The sequence below is a fragment of the Chiloscyllium plagiosum genome, unplaced genomic scaffold, assembly GCF_037043375.1.
Source record: "Chiloscyllium plagiosum isolate Xiang-an unplaced genomic scaffold, Cpla_swu_hap1 HiC_scaffold_12, whole genome shotgun sequence".
NCBI lineage: Eukaryota > Metazoa > Chordata > Chondrichthyes > Orectolobiformes > Hemiscylliidae > Chiloscyllium > Chiloscyllium plagiosum.
The window spans coordinates 25,549,476-25,574,099 of record NW_028270150.1 but is presented as its reverse complement, the minus strand read 5'-3'; the positions used below and the strand labels follow the sequence as shown (position 1 = coordinate 25,574,099).

The 24,624-nt window shown below is 39.7% G+C and overlaps 1 protein-coding gene across 3 annotated transcripts; it reads right to left on the bottom strand.

Annotated features, from left to right (window-relative positions):
- Positions 1 to 5,452: 5,452 nt before the first annotated feature.
- On the bottom strand, positions 5,453 to 15,060 carry pigp (phosphatidylinositol glycan anchor biosynthesis, class P). Of its 3 annotated transcripts, none has more exons than XM_043701227.2 (5): positions 14,753 to 15,060; positions 12,918 to 13,044; positions 9,245 to 9,317; positions 8,108 to 8,226; positions 5,453 to 5,770 (listed from the first exon to the last, which is right to left on the bottom strand). In XM_043701227.2, exons 2-5 carry the CDS (start codon positions 12,997 to 12,999, stop codon positions 5,562 to 5,564), a joined length of 483 nt encoding a protein of 160 aa, XP_043557162.1. In that variant the 5' UTR covers positions 13,000 to 13,044; positions 14,753 to 15,060; the 3' UTR covers positions 5,453 to 5,561. The 3 variants fall into 3 exon arrangements, with proteins under 3 accessions (XP_043557162.1, XP_087848654.1, XP_043557161.1); XM_087992528.1 differs by having other exon boundaries at positions 12,918 to 13,144; positions 14,753 to 15,058; XM_043701226.2 differs by having other exon boundaries at positions 12,918 to 13,008; positions 14,753 to 15,049.
- Positions 15,061 to 24,624: the final 9,564 nt, after the last annotated feature.

The window sequence follows — 24,624 nt, the reverse complement described above, 5'->3', positions numbered from 1 at the left end:
GCTCAGAAGTTTGGACAGAATAGGAAAAAAACTAAAGAATGACTAAAAGATTAATAAAGAAAGAGTAATTAAACTACAAGTGAAAACTAGCAACAAAAAAAAATTAATTGTAAGAGTTTCTACAGACAGAGTTCCCTCTAATTTCCTTTCCAGCTGCCTGGGCCTCTTAGGTCGGTGTTGAGCAATAACTTCCAGACCACAAGTTAATGCCATGATCAGTGTGCCAATGCCAAATGCTCTGCATGGAACCTTGTAGTATTTGTGAGCATAGCCATGTAGCTAAGCTAAGAAGGAATGTTGTCTATTGATTCTTATAAAGAGTGTTGGTCCTCTAGAAAGAGAAACTAGAAAAATGGTAAATAAATTGCAAAGATATTTTGTGTCTATCTCCATTAGAGGGTAAAACTAACATCCCAGAAATAATTATGAACCAGAATATTAGAGAGAAACATAAAACAATTACAATCATTAGGAAATCAATGGTACACGAATCACAAAATGTTCATATGTAAGTACACTAAGCAATTAGGAAAGCAAATAGAATGTTGTCATTTATTGCAACAGGAGTGGAAAATAAAGTAGAAAAATTCAGTCACAATCGTTTAGAACATCAGTGAGATCACATCTTGATTACTAAGTACAGTTTTGATCTGTCATTTCAGAAAGGATGTAAATACAATACTTAGTAATCCATTCAAATAAGTTTCACTTGACTAATTCCTAAGTTGATGTGTTTTACTTAAGAGGAAATATTGCAAAGGACCAGTCTTGCATCCATTGGAGCTGAGAAAAATGATGGGGGAATCTTATTGAAATAAATAAGATCTTGAGGGGATTTGACAAGGTGGATGTTGAAAGAATGCTCGCTCTTGAGAGAGGGGACATAATTTAAAAATACTGTGTCTCCCATTTAAGGAGGAAATCAGATTTTTTTCTCTCACATGTTCACGAGTTCTTGGAATGTTCTTCCCCCGAGAGCAATGGGGGTGGGATCACATTTAAATTAGGAGGTAGATAAGATCCTTGACCAATAAAGGAAGAAATGGCTACTGTGGGTATATGAGAACTTGGAGTTGAGGTCACGGTCAGATTAGCTGAGATCTGAATGGTATTATTGAATGGTAAATCAGATTGGAGAAGCTGAAACAGAAACAAAAATTGCTAGACATGCTCAGCAGGTCTGACTGCATCTGCGAAAAGAAATCAGAGCTAACGTTTTGGGTCCGGTGTCCCTTCCTCAGAACTCCGAAGCTGAATGGGAATTCCAACCTTTGTACGCTCATATGTTGTATTGACCCCTAGATTTAGATTCTTGCATATTCATTCTGTTCAATTTGTGCATTATTTTAAAGAATTCCATCAGCTCCCCTTTAAAATCAGGACAGAAAAGTGAACCTTTGTTTTGATTGCAGAATGATGCTCACAATGTAACTGTCATTCTGACTGTTACTGAAAAGGTTGGCAATGTGAACAAGTAAATAATCTCCCTGGACATATGGCTCCAGCTTGTCTCTTCCAAACCAACTATATTAGCTTTTCCCATCATTGTAAAATTTCACAAACAAAATGACAGAGTCTGCCTACAGAAACAATGATAAAATCTTGAAATGGTATTTACAGTTCTCAGTTGCCTCTCTCCCAAAACCTCAGGTAACATCATATCACCAGCCACCTTCTTGACTATGGGTTTGAGGTAAAGCTGAAGGATATGCAGTCATGGTTTTTTTTATTATGTACTGTTCATGAGTTTTCTTTTTGATTTGAAACACAAATTGCCATTTTCTTCAATCTCTCGACTCCAAGGTAGGCAGTGTTTTATCTGTTTCTACACACATTATCCCTAAACACAAACTAATTTTAAGTCTGCAGCTTTTAGGATCTATTACAAATTTCACTCATCAACTCCTGTGACAAAGCTTAAGGTCTGCATTTGAAGTTTATGGAGATCAACAAAATGATGGAAACTCAAACATGAACTGTTGACTGCCCAGCCAGAAAACTCTTATCGGGAGATAAGCTGATGTCCATCAACATTAAAATTTCTTGGTGAGGCTGCAGGTTTAAGTATATAAACTGAAATCTATAGAAATATCTCAAGGAGAAGCAGAAGCCCAGTGATAATGTCAGTAGCCTAGTAATCCAGTATCTCAGGTTTACATTCCAGGGATAAGTTTGAATCGCAGCATGGCAGATGGGGAAATTTGAATTCAATATAAAAATCTAGAAGCATTTCAATGGCCTTCTTGTGGTGCAGGGGTAGTGACCCTCCCCTGGCCCAGGAGGCCTGTGTGGTCAGGCGACCCATAATCTCCAGGATTATTACAGAAATATTGACATTTATTCCATAAACTTGGATTAAAAACTCAAAATGTGCAAGCCAAGTATAAACCTCGCTGGACTTTGCAATTTGCAAACTGCAGACTTGGAAGAGATAGCATTCAGACAGTCAGGCCTTGAACAATCAACTTCCCAATGAAACCACACAAGTCTGGAATTGTCTGGCCAGGGACTTACAGCCAAATTGTTTCCAAATGAACTGTTGTTTACTCCTTAGAAACTATTTTAAGAAATACTTGACAGTCAATTATTTGTGGCATGGGAATGTATGTATACCTGTTGTACAATTCTCCATTTTTAGTAAAAACATGAAATTGACCACTTCACTGCAACTTCAGGTCAAATGCCATAATTGAAAAGGATTTTGTAAAGGCATTGATTCCCTGGTTATACGAGTGGGCACCTTGAGGCTACAGTTCCTTCCAAACGTGCCTGCCAAATCTCAAAATTTATTGTATATCTTGAACTGCTCTCACCACCTCTTTGCCACCATCTCCCCACCCAGATAACTATGATTGCATAACTGCTGTTACTGAGACACGTGTTAGACTTCAGCTGCAGTATTGTGTGCAGTTTGGGACACCACACTTTGGGAAGGTTATAAACGTCTTGGAGAGAACACAGATGTCCAAATAAAAGGCTCCAGGTATGAGAAATTTCAGTTACAAGGGTAGATTGGAGAAGTTGAATGTGTTGTCCTTGGAAAGAAGTCAGTAAAGAAGATAGCTGATAGAAGTTTTCAACAAGGAGTGGGGTAGATAGAGCAGATAAGGACAAACTGCTCCTGTGCAAATGAGCTTCAAGTATGACAGGTCTCAGAGTTAAAATGTTTCTCAAAAGGAAGAAAATGTGATGAGAAACATTTTTCACACAAATGGTTCAGGTCTGGAATACATAACCTGGAACTGTGATGGAGGCAAAGGGAATTATTTCTCTAGTCAAATAGTCATCGAATATGCAAAGTCACAGATAAAAGGTAGGACAATAACACTAAGTCAAAATGCTCATTTGGAAAACTGGCCAAATACCTACCTTTTGCAATATAACACTTCTGTAGTCTGTGATTCTTTGCCGAGAATTAGTCACAAGATTAGGGATAGCCACCAGCTCTGGCCATCCTTCCCTCAAGCCTTAACAAGTCAATCCTATTTGAATTTATCTATTTTTTTGATTTGTCCTGCTAGAATTTTATAGGTCCAGAGAAAAAAGATTTAATGGTGGCGCGGTGACTCAGTGGTTAGCACTGCTTCCTCACAGCACCAGGGACCCCGGTTTATTTCCAGCCTTGAGTGACTGTCTGCGTGGAGTTTGCACATTCTCCTTTTCTCTGCGTGGGTCTCATCCTGTTTCCTCCCACAATCCAAAGGATGTGCAGGCTAGGTGAATTGGCTATGCTAAATTGCTAGGTTAGGTGCATTAGTCAGGGATAAATATTGCATAGGGGAATGGGTCAGTGTGAACTTGTTGGGCTATAGGGCCTGTTTCCATACTGTAGGGATTCTAATCTAATCATTGTGACAAGGTTGTCCACTATTGTCCATATTATGAACTTTGTTGAGCGATCAAACTGCATGAAAGTAATGGTTCAAAGTATTCACAGCAGGCATTGCTGAACAATTCAGACGGTGCTTTTCCATTACATATTAATTATGTTAAACATGGGATATTGCGATGGGTTTCCACAAATGTACCATTTATATGGCTCATGGGAAAATGTCAAAATTGCTGACTGTACAATAAGGAGACCAGTTCATGTGGTTCATATCAATGCTTGGAAAGTGGTGAATCCAACTTCAACCAGGGCTTAAATTTGGAGAAATAAGGATGCTTTGATCTTTTTCCAATGACACCAAATCTCCAATGGATTAACCTTGTGACATATAGCATTTTCAGGAGTAGCCTTCTTTCATAACTGAACTTCCAGGCATCCAATTCAAGTAATCCCAAGTTCAAGATCCAGGATTACGCTAAAGATAAACCTTAAGCAAGAAAGGAGAGGAGTGTGGGTTCCAGGTCCCCCTATCCATCAAAAGTATCCTCGAAGGAGAGAGAACACCCAAGGACAAACATGGCATTTTCTTTTTAAAAATAGCCCTCACAAAAACCTGGGTTGTGCTATAAATGAATAGGCCTTAGACAAAGCAACCACTCTGCTTTTTATCCTGGCCGCATGCAAAATGGAGATTTCTCTAATACAGCTACTACATAAACTCAAATTTGGAACAATAGTATCTCACAAGAACAAAAAAATGCATACATACCGATATATGCATGCCTAGATTTTGCTAATTTCTGGGTTACAGACAAGCAAAAAAATTGCTGACATTCTGTCCCTTCAATTATTAGAACCATTACTCGATGGGGTGTGGTGAGACTATGGTGTAACCAGGCAATGCTCTTGAATTTTCAAATGATTTGTACTGTTCACCATATTACTTGTCAGGGCCTTCTGGTACCTGCAATGGCTCAAACCCATACTCTTCATTTGTCTAATCGTAAATCAATGAGCAGGGTCTCAATCAGTCTCAATCATGATGTGCCTGGCAATGAAAGTTCAGAACAAAGTAGCAAACTTGGAAATGAATTACCTAAAAGAGGCAGGTCTGCATTACTTGACCAATGTCTGATCAAACAGTCTAGTTCACCAACAAAATCTGTAGAGAGAAACCAGTCACTAGAACTCAGGATCCTTCCCACTCAATTCGAAATAAACCAGAAGCCAATCTTTTAATGTTCAGAAAGTTCTTGCCAGACAAGATGTGTCAAATTAACCACCACAGAAAACACATAAGCTGCACGGATTTTAGTTAAAATCCAGGAATACCCACGCACACACGATATCCGCAAGCCTTCACACCGCTAGATTGCACCCAAGCACGTAGAATGTGAAATTTTGTGTCTGGAAGATCCAAATGAGGTGATGAGTTTATTTTTCGAGCTTCATAAATCCCAATCTTCCTTCTATCCTAGCTCAAATGATGTTGTTGCCAATTGGAGACTCCTTACTCTCAGTTAATTCAACACAAATATGAGCTTAGTCTTAGGTCTTCGTGATTTGTATGGTCCAATTTCATATAGTATAGTATAAAATGTGTTTGGAAGCAAAAGTATGATGTTCTAGAATTATGAAAATTTTAATTCACAGAACTATAAATGAGCAAAGAATCAGAACATATCTTGAACAGTATTCTTGGATAAGACGAAGCATTATAAATACACATTAATTAGTGGTCAGAAGTGTCACTACAGTTCTCAGTAAATGAATCTATGTTCCTAGCAGCACATGTACGCCATACGTGTGGATGGTCACCCGCTGACTCGTGAGATGAGGAAAGGAAGAACATTCGATTCACTTCACTGATGGAAACATCTTGAAGGCCTGGGATTGCTCCTTCAACGTACGGTTTGCTCTCTTGGCTTTTTGCATAACTGTCTGGAAAAGAAAAATCAAAATAAGAACTGCAAAACTAATTAACATATTGTGTTAAGTAATAGATGTATTGGACAGTGACATTAAATGTTTTACACTTTACAAATTTATCACTGTCCCATATATGAGTACAGAAATTAATGTAGTTTCAGATACACCAAAGCTAGCAGAAATCAGACAATTTATTCTTATCGCATCTTTGTTTTTCTAGTGTCTCTCCTATTTCCATTTGTGTCTTCTAAGCTCATCTTATCCAGAAGACCCTCTTCCTGTTCCTCAACCTTATTCCCACTAAACTGCTGAGCACCCAACTTTGCACTTGGTCCCTGTGTTAGTTGATAGGTCAATGGTTCTCTTTCTTTAAGTGTTATCTCTCCCTTTAAATTTGAATCATCCCTACCAGTCAGTAACCAAATCTCAGCTCCACTATCCCAGCAAAGTACTGGCCTGTTTCTAACTTCCTCTTCCTCTCCAACATCCTTAAATGTGTTATTGCTTCCCAAGGCCATTTATAGTTTTCTGCAAATCCATGTGTGAATCCCTTCATTGGTATGACAGAGATAGAAACAAAGTCACAAACAATATCCGATAACAAAGGTAAACTTACCCTCCTCATCATTCTGAAACTGTCAGCATCCTTGACAATGCCATCTTCCTCAAATCCCTCTCTGCTGTTGTCCAGCTAGATGGAACTGCTCTAATCTGGTCCCATATAACTTCTGCCAGAGTATGAATCGCAATGGATTTTCTTCCTACTTCTGCCCCACTATTTCTAGTGGTATCAAAGAATTTATCTTTGGCCTCCTCCTGTTTCTCTTCTACATGCTGCTCCTCAGCAACATCATCAAGGAGGACAGCATGAGCTTTCAAATGCAGAACAACTCTATCTCACTAATCTTTACTCCTGTTACTAAATCATCAAACTTATCTCACATGTAGTAATGGATGAGCAGAAACTTTATTTGATTAAATGTTGAAAAGACTGAAATCATCATTTTCAATTTAATAGTTGCCAAAACCCTTATTTATGCTTTCAGTATCTCTGGATTTGACTAATCCAACATACTTCTGGCTGGTTTTCCGTTTTCAGCCTTAACTTGCATCATATCCACTCCATCTATTACCCTTCTGGGTTCAAATCCCATCTACTCCAGAGGTGTTCAATTACAGTTCTGAACAGGATCATTGAAAAATATCAAACGTAGATAGGGGCAAACTGCTTCTACTGGTAGGAGAGTCAATAATTAGTCATAGCTATGAAATCATTTGCACAAGAATGAATGGGGAGTCAACAATAAAAAAATTTGTACAGCAAGTTAAAATACAGAATATACTGCATGGTGGAGGTCAACTCATAAAAACATAAGAAATAGGAGGGGTAGGCAATTCATTCCACTGAGCTGCTCTGCAATTCAATAAGATCATGGGTGGTCAGATTGTGACCTTAATGCAACTTAGCTGCCTACTCACAATAACGCCTGACTCCATGGTTGATCAAAAATCTGTCCGATTCATTATAGATTCAATGTCCACTGCTCGCTTTGGAAAATAATTCCAAAGGCCAATCTCAAAGAAGAAATTCCTCATCTCCATCTTAAATGAGAGATCCTTTGTTTTTAAATAGTCTCCCCAGGAGATTACCTCACAATGGCAAACTTCCTCTCTGCATCTACCCTGTCAAGCCCCTTCAGAATATTTCAATTCAACAGTAAACTTTTAAAGAATTTTGAATAAATACTTGATAAAGATAAAATGTAGTTCTTTAGTATGACGAAGTATAATTAATCAGATAGATTAATTTCAAACAGCCATGACATACATTGGACCAAATGGCCCCCTTCTGTGCTATAAGGTTCTGTGAAGTCATGGTATAATGACTTCATTTATTTCATTTATAGATGTAAAGGAGATGCTTATTTCAAATGAGTTAAGGTCTAAACTGTCCTAATTCTGCACTATGAGAACAAAAGTGAAAATATCATATCAGTAAAAAGGGGGATACCATGAGGCCAGGATGGAGGACTGCACTAAAGATATTGTACTTTGAACTTTACTTTCTATGTTATATTCTTTTGGCAACGTAGGTCACTGCAACCAAAGACTGGGCACACAAAACCAAAGAGTACTTTCAAACTTGGAATTACCTGATTCTTGTCAGAAAATCAAACATTCAGCATAAATTTTCATTTTACAAAAAATGGTTGATTTAAAATTAAATGAATCATTCCCAATAGAAGAAACAAATTAACAAGTTGTTCAATGATCATATCATTCCATGACCATTTCTAGTACTGGTTTGATTTAAATAGTTATTCCCCCTGTTGTGATGTTCAGACTCACCTGTCACAGTATCTACTGAATCCAGTGGAGCCGTGCTCATCATGTTAATTCCACAGAGTAAAATGTATGCAATCACTATCACAACCAGGACATAAATGGGTAGGGCCACGGCCCAGTACCTGTGAAAAATGTTAGTAATGTATTAAATATTTGTGGTGGTGTTATAACCAGCTAAATACACAGAAAATTTACATTAGATTAGATTAGATTCTCTACAGTATGGAAACAGGCCCTTCAGCCCAGCAAGTCCACACTGACCCATTCCTCTACATTTACCCCTGACTAATGCACCTAAACTATGGGCAATTTAGCATGGCTAATTCACCCGACCTGCACATTTTTGGACTGTGTGAGGATGCCGGAGCACCTTCAGGAAACCCACGCAGACACGTGGAAAAATGTGCAAACTCCACACAGACAGTAGCCCGAGGCGGGAAATGAACCTGGGTCCCTGGTGCTGTGAGGAAACAGTGCTAACCACTGAGCCACCATGTCGCCCTAAATTTCTTATATCTTTCCTTTAAAAATAAAACTGTAAATGTCAGGAAGATAACGTGAACAGTTAACTCTTTTACTGATTCCTTTTTTTTCCATTTCTACATTTACACTTCTTGACATATTTTCAGAAAACATACTTCAGGCAAAATAATGACAGAAGCTAAGGCATTATAAAATTACTGAGTCACGTCAGAGAGTGAAAACGTTGGTACATTACTATAACTAAAGTAAATAACTTGCACTTACACAATTTGTTTTAGTCCTCATGATGTCACAACATGTAACGTTAGCCAATTAATTACCATTGAAGTATTAGTTTTGTTTGTACAGAGCAATGTCCCAAACAGAAATGCGTTAAGTCCTCCCACCCACACCAACTAATTCTGTGTAAAAATGTTGGTCAATGGAACAATGCTAAATGGAAGCAACATATTTTGATGCAAGATATTTCTGTGGCAATGTTAAAATCTCTATACTGGGAATTTTTTTTAAAAAGGAAGGAAACCCTTATGGAAACATGTCTTTAATACTATTTGAACCTGGGATCTTTCTGGGAACTGAGACAACCATAGTATTAAGTGAGATACACTAATGTGGAGCCTCAGTTGTCATTAAAATATAATTTTCACTGATACTTACTTCTGCGGCCAGTAAGTGAGACCCACTGAGTGTAGCCAAGGTTCTGGAACGTAAGCCCATACTAAATACAGAACTGTTAAACAGAAAAAAAACCATTGCAAAAAAAAGAGAATATGTATCATGATAATGACCCATTTCATCAACTTCCACTTACACACAGGTTTAAGCAAATTTCATCCTGCCTTGTTAAATATTTTCGGTATAACTATAACTGACTACTAGACTTAACCAATATGATTCCTGTTATCACTAACACTGCTTACTCATAACTTCCCCCTGTCACGGCATAGCGAAGGCTTATCTCATCCTTACCATGCTGGATATTGCAATGTGCAATGAAATGTTGGTCTTCAGCAACAAAACAAAAGGCTTGTTGTAAAAGATTGTTTTGGAAGATTAATGATGTGGATCAGCCAGTTGTAACCTCAGCTGTGAAGTTCCTAATGCCAAATGGCCTATTATTGTTATGAACGTTTATTTTTGCAGGGAGAATAGTAGGCAAATCTAAAGCAACAAATGTAACAAACAAGGAGTTAAGCACTTGGAAAAAGGGGAGAAAACTAGCAGAGAAATTGATGAGAATAAGAATGATATCAACTCTCTCCTCTCCCTTAGACCCCACTGACATTAGTCATAGAAGCCACAGGTTTGTCATGTATTATGGAACCAGTTCATGCCAGATCAAGTATCTTGCAGAACAAATAATTAGAACAAAGAAAATTTATAGCCCAGGAACAGGCCCTTCAGCCCTCCAAACCTGAGCCGATTCAAATTCACTGTCTAAACCTGTCGCCCAACTCCAAAGCATCTGTATCCCTCTGCTCCCCACCTACTCGTGCATCTGTCCAGACGCATCTTAAATGAATCTGCCGTGCCTGCCTCTATCACCTCTGCTGGCAATGCATTCCAAACGCCCACCACCCTCTGTGTAAAGTACTTGCCGGGTGTATCCCCCTTAAGCTTTTCACCTCTCACCTTGAAAGCGTGACATCTCGTTATTGAATCCTTCACCATGGGAAAACGCTCATCTCTATCTACCCTGTCTATACCCTTCATGATTTTGTGGACCTCAATCAGGGCCCCCTCAGCCTCCATTTTTCTAATGAAAATAATCCTAACCTACTCAACTTCTCTTCATAACTAGCACCTTCCATACCAAGCAACATCCTCGTAAACTTTCTCTGCACCCTCTCCAAAGCGTCCACATTCTTTTGGTAATGTAGTGATCAGAACTGTACACAGTATTCTAAATGCGGCCAAACCAATGTCTTGTACAAATTTAGCATGACCTGCCAGCTCTTGTACTCGATACCCCGTCCGATGAAGGCAAGCATGTCATATGCCTACTTGACCACCCTATTCACCTGTGCAACAACTTTCAGGGTACAATGGACCTACACTCTCGGATCTCTCTGCTCATCAACTTTTCCCAAGGCTCTTCCGATAACAGTACAATTCACTCTAGAATTACACTTCTCAAAATGCATCACCTCACATTTGTCTGGATTGAACTCCATCTGCCATTTTTCCACCCAACTCTCCAGTCTATCTATATTCTCTTGTATTCTTTTGACAGTCCCCTCTGCTTTCTGCTACTCCACAATCTTCGTGTCATCTGCAAACTTGATCATACCAACAATGCCCTCTTCCAGATCATTTATGTATATCACGAACAACAGTGACCCCAGCATTGATCCCTGTGGAACTCCACTGGTCACCTTTCTCCATTTCGAGAAACTCCCTTCAACTATTACTCTGTCTCCTGTTGCTCAACCAGTTCTTCATCCACCGAGCTAGAACACCCTGCACACCGTGTGACTTCACTTTCTCCATTAGTTTACTATGGGGAACCTTATCAAATGCTTTACTAAAGTCTATGTATACGACATCTACAGCCCTTCCTTCATCTATCAACTTGGTCACTTCCTCAAAAGAACTCTATTAAGTTGGTAATGCACGATCTCCCCTACACAAAACCATGTTGCCTATTCTTGTCCAAATATAGATAGATTTTATCCCTCAGTACCTTCTCTAGCAACTTCCCTACTACTGATGTCAGGCTCACTGGTCTGTAGTTACCTGGAATATCCCTACTACCCTTCTTGTACAGGGGGACAACGTGAGCAACCCTCCAATCCTCCGGCACTTCACCTGTATTTAAGAATGCTACAAAGATATCTGTCAGGGCCCCAGCTATTTCCTCTCTCGCCTCCCTCAGCAACCTGGGATAGATCCCATCCTGTCCTGGGTATTTGACCACCTTAATAACCTCTAGCCTACCCAACATATCTTCCCTACTTATGTCAACGTGATCCAGAGTAATCAAACTTCCATCTCTAATCTCAACATTCCCCTCTCCTCAATGAACACTGATGCAAAGTGATCATTCAGAATCTCACTCATTTTCTCAGGTTCGACACACAGCCTTCCTTCCTTATCCTCTAGTGGATCAACCCTTTCTCTAGTTACCCACTTACGTCTTATATAAGAATAAAAGGCTTTGGGATTCTCCTTAATTCTGCTCACTAAAGCTATTTCATGACCCCCTTTTAGCCTGCTTGATTCCTTGTTTAAGACTGGCCCTACTCTCCCGATATTCCTCCAGAGCCATTCTGTTCTTAGCTGCCTGGACCTTATGTATGCTTCCCTTTTCCTCTTGGCTAGTCGTATAATTTCTCCTGTCATCCACAGTTCACAAATCTTGCCTTTCCTATCATTTGCTTTCAATCAGACATGCCTATCCTTCACTATCTTTAACCTATATTTGAAAGCCTCCCACATATCAAACGTAGACTTCCTTTCAAATACCTGTGTCCAATCCACATTTCCCAGCTCCTGCCTAATTTTGATGTAATTGGCCTTGGCCCAGTTTAGTACTGTTCCCTTAGGACCACTCTCTTCTTTGTCTATGAGTATTCTAAAACTTACAGAATTGTGGTCACTGTTTGCAAAGAAATCGCCCACCGCAACTTCTACCACCTGGCCTGGCTTATTCCCCAACACCAGGTCCAATATGGCCCCTTCCCTCGTTGGACTATTGACATACTGCTCTAGAAAACTCTCCTGGACGCTTCTTACAAATTCTGCCCCATTCTGACACTAAGTGCATCCCAGTCAATGTTAGGAAAATTAAAATCTCCCGTCACTACTACCCTGTTGCTTCTACACCTTTCCATAATCTAGTTACCTATTTGTTCCTCTACCTCATGCTCACTGTTGGGAGGCCTGTAGTATAGCCCCAACAATGTAACTGCACCCTTCTTATTTCTCAGCTCCGCCCATAATTCCTCACTACTCAAGCCCTCCATAGTGTCCTCCTTTAGCACAGCAGTGATATCATCCCTGACCAGCAATGCAACTCCTTCCCCCTTTTACTTCCCTCCCTGTCCTGTCTGAAGCGTCTACATCCTGGAACATTTAGTTGCCAATCACGCCCTTTCTTCAACTAAGTCTCTGTGATTGCAATTCCCAAGCATTCTCGAATTATAACTTTTCTGCAAGCTTCAAATTGTTTTTTCAAGTTTATTTAGATAGGACCATCTCTCAGGACTTGTATAATCAACAACAAGCTAATCTTTTACAATAGGGACAAAAATAAAGACTATTCACAGCCAACCACATTTGTGGCACTAAACCAAATGCATGTAAATCTAGTGCACTTAATGTTACTTACTGAATGCAAACTTTGAGGCGAGGAACAAGACAAATCCATAAATTGCCCTTTCAGGTAATGGTGAAGGGGAGTTTACCACCATTGTTCATTTCTGATAAAGAAGAGTTTGTTTTCACTGAAAAATATCCTTGGGAGAGACCTTGTAACATCACATAACTGAACAGCTACAGTCCAAATGAATTCACACATTACAGAGAAATTCTTCACTTATCATGGTAGCTTTATTCCTGAGGAGTAAGACTTACAATGAAACAACATTACACAAAGCAAATTTTCCCATAAAAATTAATGTATAAACTGGAGTTAGATTCTTTTGGATAATTTGATACATTACCAAGTATTTATTGCTGACATATGTGTAATAATACAGAAATACAGCCACAATCTAATTATGGAATCATAATTACAACCCATTTATAAAACAAAGAACTGGAGATGGTGGAAATCTGAAGCAAAAATAGGAAGTGCTGGAGAAACTCAGCAGATCTAGCAGCATCAATGGAGAGGAAAAGGGCTAATATTTCAAGTCCAATGATAAACAGTTACAGAACTCAAAATGTTAACACTGTTTTTCTTTCCATAGATACTGCTAGACCAGCTGAGTTTTTCCAGCACTTTGTTTTTGTTACATTAAATACTCATGATTTGTGAACTAACTTATTGCTGCTACAGAAAACAACACATTATACCATCTTACAAACCCACTGAAGTCTCTCTATAACCAACCCTCAAAAGCTCACTGCCAGGTTTTAAAGTTTATTGCTTCCACTTGTAATTGACATTTATATTCAATCTCAGATTTTAACTCTCATTGTTATAATCCACATATATATTGCACAATTGTTTTCCTTTTAGGAGTTAAATAAAATAGAGCTACAATTGAAACTCCCTTTCCCATGAGCCTCAGCCCCAAACTGTACATGATTATCCCCTTCCACACTAATACGTTTCATGTTTCAGACTGAACATCCTAAAGGCCATTTAGAAACTTAGAAAATAGCTGCAAGAGTAGGCTATTCTGCTCTTTAAGCCTGCATCATCATTCAATATGATCATGGCTAATCATGCAATTTCAGTATTCCATTCCCATTTTTTCTCCATATTCTTTGATGCCTTGAATTGCAAGAGCCACATCCAACTCCCTCCTGAATATATTTAATGAACTGGCCCCAACAGCTTCATGTGGGAGAGAATTCCACAGGTTCACAACTCTTGAGTGAAGAAATTCTTCCTCATCTCAGTCCTGAATGGTTTACCCCAGTCTTATACTGTGACCCATTTACTTAAAGGTCAGAAACTGACAGTTTTATTTAACTATCAGACTGGGTTCAAACCAAACTAAAGTCACTGAGGTGCAAATATATTTTAATTTCCATGGCATTTTAAAATTTTATTTAAATGTGTAAAGCCGTTCAGTTTTTTTTAAAAAGAAAAATGCGTTTTTGCTCTGTACTATTATGAGGCAAAGGCTGTAGCATGCTCACCCCGAAAGAATAACAGCAAACTTAGTTCAGGGTTCAGTCCAATTAGCAAGTGGACAATTTCACTGAAGCTGAGCCCATGGTCAAGGGGAAATGTTAATAAATCATGTCAACAGCAGGCTGGCTGGACAAGTGCATTGACAACTAGATTGCTCAGCTCTCGGTAATCTTTATCTGTAAAGATCCAAACTGCCACTGACTCTACTCCACCCCTGGCCTTTACCCAAGCACTTAACAAAATACCAATTATAAATCTCCCTCACTCTTATCTTTCACTTTCAATTGAATCCTGTACCGACGAGAGTCCCAGAGGGAGCGCGGCCAATTCCCACATCTCCCATTCTTTTCTCTTACCTACAAACACTCCTGTTTAGTGCCGTAAAAGGCCAGGCCGCGAGTTTGTAACTGGAAGAAATCTCAAATTTTTAAGAAAAAATAAAACCTCTGCCATCAGCATCCGCCCCGCACCAACATGGCGGCACTTCCTGTGCATGGCGCATGCGTCAGGTTCTGTTCCTGTTGTTTAGTGAGACACAGGGTAATCTGAAATATTATAAGAGCACTGCAGATGTTCTGGGCACGATGCAGTGATATATAAGGACTGCAGATATTGCACTGAGCGTCATACAGTCATATAAAAAACACTGCAGATATTGCACTGGACATCATTCCGTTATATAAAACAATGCAGAAATTGTGCTGGACATTATGCAGTAATATACAAACACTGCGTATATTCCACATGCATCATGCAATAATATACACCACTGAGCATCTTCAACACATTGCACAATATAAAGCAATCGACAAAGACTGCAGATATTGCACAATGCAAATCAGACAAGCTGACCACTGTAGAGCTATAAATTGCAGATATTGAACTCAGGACCATAGAGGTTATCTTGCGCAGCAGCTGTGTAACATTGGCTTAAGTGCAATGTGTGGTTTCTTTTCATTTATCCATGGGAAACTAATGTTGTTTGTTAGGCCAACATTGATTACCCATCTCCAATTACCTTGGTAAAGGTGGAGCAGTTGCCTTGTTGAGCTGCTACAGTCTTTGAGTTACAGGGATATCCACAGTGTTGTTGTGTTTGGAGTGCTAGGATTCTGCTCCAGCTATAATGAGTGAGATATTTCTAGGTAGGGAAAAAGTATGGTTTGACAAGGAATTTGCAGATGTTGGTGTTCCCATGCATCTGCAGCCCTTGATGGTCCAGGTAGGAGAGGTTGATAGGTGGTGGACAGTATGTGAATCATTTTAAATACTGCAAAAATAATGTATGTTTCAGCCATGTATAGAGGACTCTGTTCATTAGGGCAAAGTGGACAAAAGCATGATATTGTTGATATCAGGATACAGCAGCAGTAGCAATATATTGGTATTTACTTTAATTAAAATTCACAATATCTGTGACACTGGCATTTTCTGCAACACCAGACTGATTCCTGGGATGGCAGGACTGACATTTGAGAAGTGACTGGATCTATTAGGACTGGACTCACTTACAAAAATAAGGGGACATTTCATAGAAACTTAATAATTCCAACAGGACTTGACAGGATAAACGCAGCAAGGATGATCCCAATGACCACGGAGTCCACAACCAGGGGTCACTGTCCAAGAATACAAGGTCAGCCATTTAGCACTGAGGTGAGGAGAAATTTCTTCACCCAGAGTGTGTTGAGCTTGTGGCATTCTCTGCCAAAGAAAAAGCAGTTGAAATCAAAAATTGAATGTTTTCAAGAGGAGGTAGATATAGTTCTTGGAGCTAAAAGGATCAAGGATATGGGGAAAAAGTGGGAACAAGGTATGGATTTAGACTATCAGCTATGATCATAGTGAATGGTGGAGCAGGCTTAAGGGGCCCAATGACTTACTCCTGCTCTGACTTACCACATTTCAATGTTTCTATTCTCCAGCTAAGAGGCACATGCCACAGAGGATCAGGTATAAGTACATTTCACCATTCCCCAGCAAGCTGTCAGGAACCAATGGAAATGCCACAATGAACATTATCAATCTTTTTATATTCTTTCTGAAACTGCATTTGTGCTCATCATTTTGTTGTGACTAGAAGAACAGTAAATGCCTAAAATCTGTACTTTGCTCTCCTGTTATCAGGTGCCTTGCTTCAATCCCAGACCTGTGGTGCTTGCTGATCCCAGTATTGCAGTTTTGTCTTCGGTGCTCACAAGCCAGTGTAATAAATCAAACAGGGTTCCCACTCCAGTGATCCTGGCAGGCATAAACACCATATAAAGATCTGTTCATATTCATGTGTGATGCATACGATGGTTGAATAATCTGCTAACATTTACTGCCTGGACTTGCACAGAAATAAAATTCGCAAGTGTGTGGTTTAAGCAATTAATGAATCCAAAGGAAGAATTGCTTAATTAGAGAAGGAAGCTTCAGGAAGAGGAATTTGATTTGGCAAAATATGTGTGTATTTCAACTTAGAGAAGACCTTAAATATGAACGTTCCCACTTTCCCCAGCTATCACTAACATCGTTATTCAAATTTCTACACTTACTACTGCAAGTGAATATCTGTTATTGCTGCAATTACTCAGCACTTACCTTTTAATGGAATTTTGGTCCATTACAGCAGAAGTAATCAATAATGGAGTCTGTGCTGTGTAAACAGAAAGTGTTAAATACTTTCAACCCAGCCAGTGAAGATTTGTCCAATAGTCACCCTCGTCTAAGTATACAAAAACTTAATAGCATATCTGGTTCCCCTGCAGTGCTCCATTACTGAGGCACAAAACGTGATGACACATATTGCACTGATCTGTGATAAGCAGGGGGTCTGAGACCAACAAGAAAACTAAAGTCAGCAAAAGTTCATCATTGCAGTTGACCTTTGTATGCCCTGTGGACCATCCTGGTCAATGGAATGTCAGAGGGTCACTGACTGGTCAGTGCAACAGAGAAAGCAGAGGTCCCAGCCAGGAAAAGACAGAGGATTCTTCAACTTTAATAATGACTATATTAAGCTGCAATGGTGAATGGAGGACTGAAACAGCAGCTGATCTGCTAGTTTAACAGTAAATCATGCTCTCACACAAACAAGTTCAAATTCCACCCTTTCAACACGTTGGAGGTTGAGATTATGTTTTCGTTCTAATTACCATTGAAACCAGATCAGACATGGCAACAATATATGTGCCACTGTACACATATTTTCACATATTTGGAGGCATTTTCAGTGAAATACTCAGCTATTATGATTGCTCTGGTGGAAATTAAGAAGCATTCTACCACTCCAAGCCATAATAAACAATTAGTTCCACTCAAACTGTACAGTGAAAATTCTTACTAATCCCACATAACAGAAGAAGTGGCCATATACTGAGTGAGGTCATTACAATACTTAGGATATTGGAGTTTCTTTCTGCGTGACAGATCCAAGTTAGTTGCAGACTGAAAGCTCAGCTTGGGTGAAACTCAGAACAGCACGAAACAGAGCTGCACTAAACAACTAGACAGAGAGAAGACCTATGTGGTATGCAGGTGTACAGGGGACAAGTTGCAGAGATCTTCTATAGAGTTCCAAGGAGTTTTATTTAGCGGTGCACACTTGAAGGGTCAAAGGGCCTGTTCTGTACTGTATGACTCTGTGACACTGTCACGGATGCCAATCTCCAACCAATTAGATTCCCACTACTTGATATCAAAAAATGGCTTAAGAACTGGATACTTCAAAAGGCTATGTGGCCTAACACCATGCTGGCTATACTGACTTGTAGTACTGACATGCCACACCTGTATGAAGGTGGATAAATCGCCTTGTCCTGACCAGATTTATCCAAGAACATTGCAGGAGACTAGAGAAGAAATTCTGGGGGCTCTGGATAATATTTTTGCATCATCTGTTAACCACGGGTGAGGTCCCAGAAGAGTGGAAGGTAGCAAATGTTGTGCTATTATTCAAGGGCTACAAAGAAAAGCCTGGGAACAACAGACCAGTAAGCCTAACATCTGTGGTAGGTAAGTTACTTGAGAAGATTCTGAGAGATAAGACATACATGCATTTGGAAAGACAGGGTTTGATTAGGAGCAGTCAGCACAGTTTTGTGTGTGGGTGATCAGAGTCAAAATGTGAGGTTCTGGAAAAGCACAGCAGGTCAGGCAGTATCCAAGAAGCAAGAGAGTCAACATTTCAGGCATAAGCACTTCATCAGGAAGGTAGGGAGGGGGAAGGGGGCTGAGAGATAAATAGGAGGGTAGGGGTGGGGATAAGAAAATTTATTAGAGTTCCTTGATGAAGTGACCAGGAAGGTTGATGAGGACAGGGCAATAGATGTAGCCTATATGGATTTCAGTAAGGACTTTGATAAGGTTCCACATGGTAGGCTGCTCTGGAAGGTTAGATTGCATGGAATCCAGGGGGGAGCTGGGAAATTGGATACAAAATTGGCTTGATAGTAGGAAGCAAAGGGTAATAATGGAAGGATGCTTGTTGGACTGGAGGTCTGTGACTAGTGGAGTGCCTCAGGGGTCAGTGCTGGGCCCATTGCTGTTTGTTACCTATATCAATGATTTGGATGAAAATATACAAGGCGTGATTAGTAAATTTGCACATGACACTAAAATAGGAGGTATCATGAATAGCGAAGATGATTATCGGAAATTACAGCAAGACCTTCATCAGCAGGGGAAATGGGCCGAGAAATGGCAAATGGAGCTTAACATAGATAAATGGGAGGTCTTCTATTTTGGGGGTCAAATCAAGGTAGGAATTTCATGGTGAATGATCGGGCCTTAAGGAGTGTAGTAGAACAGAGGGACCTTGGAGTTCAGGTGTACAGTTCTTTGAAAGTGGAATCACAGGCAGACAGGAGTGAAGAAAAGTTTTGGCACACTGACCTTCTTCAGTCAGGGCATTGAGTATAGAAGTTGGGAAGTTATGTTGCAGCTGTACAGGATGTTGGTGAGATCGCAGTTGGAGTATTGTGTTCAGTTTTGGTCACCTTGTCATAGGAAAGATGTTATTAAACTGCAAAGAGTGCAGAAGAAATTTACAAGGATGTTGCCAGGACTCAATGATCTGAGTTATAGGGAGAAATTGGACAAGCTAGAACTTTTTTCTTTAGAGCATAGGAAGCTAAGGGGAGATCTTATAGAAGTGTATAAAATCATGAGAGGCATGGATAGGGTGAACTCACATAGTCTTTTTCCCAGGGTTGGGGAATCAAGGACAAGAGGGCATCAGTTTATGGTTAGAGAGGAAAGAATAAAAGAGAACCGGAGAGGCAACTTTTTTTTTAAAACATAGAGGGTGGTAGGCATATGGAATAAGCTGCCAGTGTAAGTGGTTGAGGATTAACAACAGTTAAAAGGCATTTGGACAAATACATGGAAAGGAAAGGTTTAGAAGGATTTGGGCTAAGGCAGGGAAATAGAGTTAGGGTTGATGGACATTTTGGTCGGCATAGACCAGTTTGGGCCAAAAGGGCCTGTCTCAGTATTGTAGGACTCTATGACTCCATGGCCCTGAGCCAAGCTGTTCCAATACAATGACAACACTAGCATTCACCCAACAATGTAGAAAACTGTCCAGTATGACATGTACACAAAATTAGAATAAATCCCAGAGGGCCAATCACTGCAATATGTTCTATTCCACTCATGATCATCAGCAAAGTGATGGAAGATGTCTTCAACAGTGCTATTATGCAGTACCCTGATCATTGATTGGGTTCAGTTAGGGCCACTCAACTCCTGCTGTCATTACAGCCTTGGTTCAAATATGGACCAAAGAGCTGAAGTGCAGAGGTAACAGTGACAGCAAAGCTTCAATTATCCAAGTGTGGAATCAAGGGCCTTCACATAACTGGATTCAATGGGAATCGGGGGAAGCTCTGCTACTTGGAGTCATTTCTAGCACACGGGAAGATAGTAATGGCATTGTTGGAGGTCACTGAGCTTCAGGACATCTCTGCAAGAGTCCTAGGCCCAAGAATCTTCAGCTGCTTCATCAACAACTTTCCCACCATCAAACAATCAGAAGTGGGGATGTTCACCAATAAATACACATGTTCAGCACCATTTGCAACTCCTCAGATACTGAAGCAGTCTACACCCAAATGCAGCAAGACATGGATAAAATCCAGGTTGTCTGATAATGTGGTAAGTATCATTTGTGTCAAACAATTACCAGGCAGTGATCATCTCTGATAAAAGAGAACTTAATTATTGCTGCTTAACATTCAATGGCATTACCATCACTGGATCCTACATTGTCAACATTAACGAGTAACTGAACTGGATTAGTGCAAATACTGAGCAGGTCAGAGGCTGGGAATCTTGCAGCAAGTAACTCACCTGCCCACCATCTACAAGGCACAAGCCAGGTGTGTGAAGGATTACTCCATACTTGGCTGGATGAGTACAGTTCCAACAACACTCAAGATGCTTGGTACCATCCAGGACATAATAGCTTGTTTGGTACCACATTCCTCAAACAGTTAACCTCACTTGCATTGATTCTCAGTAGTGGCATTGTGTACCATCTACTAGATGCACTGCAGAAATTCACCAGGGTTCCTTCGACAGCACCTGCCAAACTCTTGAACACTATCATCTAAAAGGACAAGGGCAGCAGATACATGGGAACACAACCAACTGGAAGTTCTCCTCCAAATCACTCACCATCCTCACTTCGACAAATCACGGAAATGTCACTTCTACAGAGAAGTGCAGAAGAAGGCTGTTCAAATGAGCATCATTACTTACTGCAATCTCCTGCATTTTCCCCATTCCTTTGCACATTACTTCTATCCAGATGATCAAACAATGCCTCACCTACGTTCACCATACTTTCCAGGCAGTATTTTCCATATATAACAATTTAATTTTTTTTTTTTCCTAACATCATATTTCCCTCTTTTGAAAATCACTTTAATCTGTGGCCTCTGGTTCTTGATTCTTTTACAAGTGCAGAAGTATCACCCTTCCTTCAGTGTCATGGAATCAAAATCCTGGAACTCTCTGCTTAACAGCACTGCTGGCATACCAACACCTCACAGACTGTAGCGACTCAAGAAGGCAGCTCACAACCACCTTCTCAAGGATAACTAGAGACAAACAATAAATGTTAGCCCAGCCAGTGACAAACTTATTCCATTAAAGAATTGCAAATAAGTTCCCTTCCAATCTCATCAAATTCAAATCTGAATTAACCTGAGTATTCTGATCAATTACAACAACTTTGTTTTTATATTTTCAGGCTATGGGTAATACTGCAATTTGCATTTAATATTATTCAATAGCAGTTTTGCAAATGTAGTAGGAATTTTACTACAACTGGGAGGCTTGCTAAGTCAGAAAGTATATTGAGGGTCAAATAGGTGGTGAAAGCAGGAGATTCAGGTGGGTTAAAACAACAGTCTTCAGTTGGATTTTTACAATAGTGATCATACTTTCTTGTACCAGTCAACAAGCCATCAAATTTATCAAACACAACCCTCTGAATTGCTTAGACAGTGACCTAACTACCGTTATCATATATTTTTCCAGTGCAAAAAATGCGACCATGATTGTGCCTGTGACGTCATGCCAGCATAACAATAAATTTTAAATCAGCTGTAAGATGCAACAAAACACAGCAAGAATAATAATTAGTCATTGTGGACTGGTTACTTGTTTCCTGCTTGGAATGAACTTAGATACAGCAGACATGATCGTTTTCGTACCCTCACTCAGGTGCAACTCTCACCTTTTGTGCTCATGGACTGCAATGCTCCACCTAGTGGTCATGATGTGGAGGAGACGATGTTGGATTGGAGTGTACAAAGTTAAAAATCACAACACCAGACTATAGTCCAACAGGTTTATTTGGAAGCACCAGCTTTCAAAGCACTGCTCCTTCATCAGGTAGTTATGGAACAGGACCATAAGACACAGAATTTATAGCAAAGGTGACAGTGTCATGCAACTGAAATTATATATTGAACAAACCTAGATTGTTAAGTCACACACACACACATTCTTACATACCCTCACACACATGCAGACCCTCTCTCATATTCACACTCTCTCATACACACACACATAAATCCCCCCTCCCCCCAACACTCATGCATACACCCTCTCACAGGCTGTACCCATATACCCATCACACTCACAAACTTTACCAAGCTTGCACACATGCAAGCACACTCTCATGTGCAATCACACTCACATACATACGTCTCTGGGATGAATTTGTATTTGCAGAATTATATTTGCTCAAAAAGCACACAATCTGCAGGCAGTCAATCCATGTAATATTTTGTAAATTCCACTTTGGAAATAGAACCAGCCTGACTCAAGACTGGGATACACACAGACTCTCACCTCATCACTTTAGTGCATTGCTCGAGCTGAAATGTCACTTTTTAAAATATAAAACTTTAAGTTATCTTGAGAATGTGACTTAAAAGTTCTGGGATTTACATATTAATGAACCAAGAGCTGCAACCCATTCTAAAGATGAAAGACTTAACAACAATCTAGTTTTGTTCAATATATCATTTCAGTTGCATGACACTAATCTTGTGTTATAAATTCTGTTTCTTATGGTCCTGCTTCATAATTACCTGATGAAGGAGCAGTGCTCCGAAAGCCAGTACTACCAAATAAACCTGTTGGACTATAACCAGGTGTTGTGTGATTTTTAATTTTGTCCATCTAGTGGTGGTGTTGCCCGCAACTACCAGAGCATTAAATATGGCAAAAGTTAGTAATTTGTTCCGTAAAGAAATTCTGGTTTTATGATTCATGGGACTATCAAAACCTTTTGATTCCCTGTGTATTTTATTTTCACTTTCCAAATGCTATTCGCACTATAATAGCACCTTTCACACTATTAGAAAGTCCTTTATCAATTAATCATTTAGAGAATGCGATTGTAGTATTACTTTGACAAAAACAGAAACAATTCTGTTCTATTCCACAAACAGCAGCCAATTTAATGGGGCATTGGTGACAAGTCATGAAAGAAATATTACCTTGTCAGTGAAAGTAAGCAAAGTCACCAGAGTCCCAGAAGATGATAGGACTGCTCTCTCATTAGAAAGAAATGACTAGTAGTGGGATTTACCCAAGGGGTGAGGTTGAGAAGATGGGGCCTTCATAATAACCTCAGCGGTGGGAATTGAACCTGTGCTATTGGTGTCATTCGGCATTGCAAATTAGCTGCCCATCCAACTGAGTTAACCAACCCCCACTGCCTCATGCAATTGCATAGTTCCCTGCTTTTTGTTTTTTTGACTTTTATGTTAAAGGGAATGGAGTATAAAAAGATGGAAACATTGCTAAAGCTATATAAGGCACTTGTTAGATCACAGCTAGGAATGATGCAAACAGTTTGGGGCCCCTTAACTTAGGAAAGATACTTTGCTATTGAAGGCCATTTAAGGTTCACTAGGTTGATTCCAGGTGTGGACAGTTTTTAATCTGAGGAGAGGTTGAGCCTGTATTCATTGGTATGTAGAAGAATGAGAGGCAATCTTATTGAAACATGTAAGGTTCTTAGAAGATTTGACAGTGTAGATGTGGAGTGGTTGTTTCCCCTTGTGGGAGCGTTTAGGACTAGAGGGTATAATTTCAGAGTAAAAGGTCACTCATTTATGACGGAGATGAGGAGGAATGTTTTCTCTCAGTGAGTAATAAGTCGATGGAATTCTTTACCACAGAGGTGTGTCAAGGCTGAATTATTAAGTCTGTTTAAGGTTGATATAGACAGATTTTTAATCTGTAAGGGAATCAAGAATGAGGATAAGGCAGAAAAGTGGAGTTGAGAATTATTAAGTCAATCATGATCTCATTGAATGGCACAGTAGATTCAACAGGCCGAATGGCCTAATTCTGCTCCTCCACGTTATCTCTTGAATAATTGATGTGCTCTGCATCGGATAGCACTTCTGAAAGTTCAGTGTTCATTAACTACTGAAATTCTAACCCAGATTGGGAGCTAAAGTCACTTTTTATTATGTTATTTATGCTATACAAATACAGCTGTTGTTGTGTGCTTCAAAATAATAAACCTTTGAGCTAGAGGATTACCACACTGAACCATCCTCACATTGCCTGCTTTTTTGTCCTATCCTTTGGCACTTGGGAATTGGCAACACTCCAAAATTTCAACCAATTCACGACCTTGGATATTGAGCATTAATGTGCTATTTGGTTATGGGGTCATCACAGATCAATTCAAGTGTACATTTGTCACATT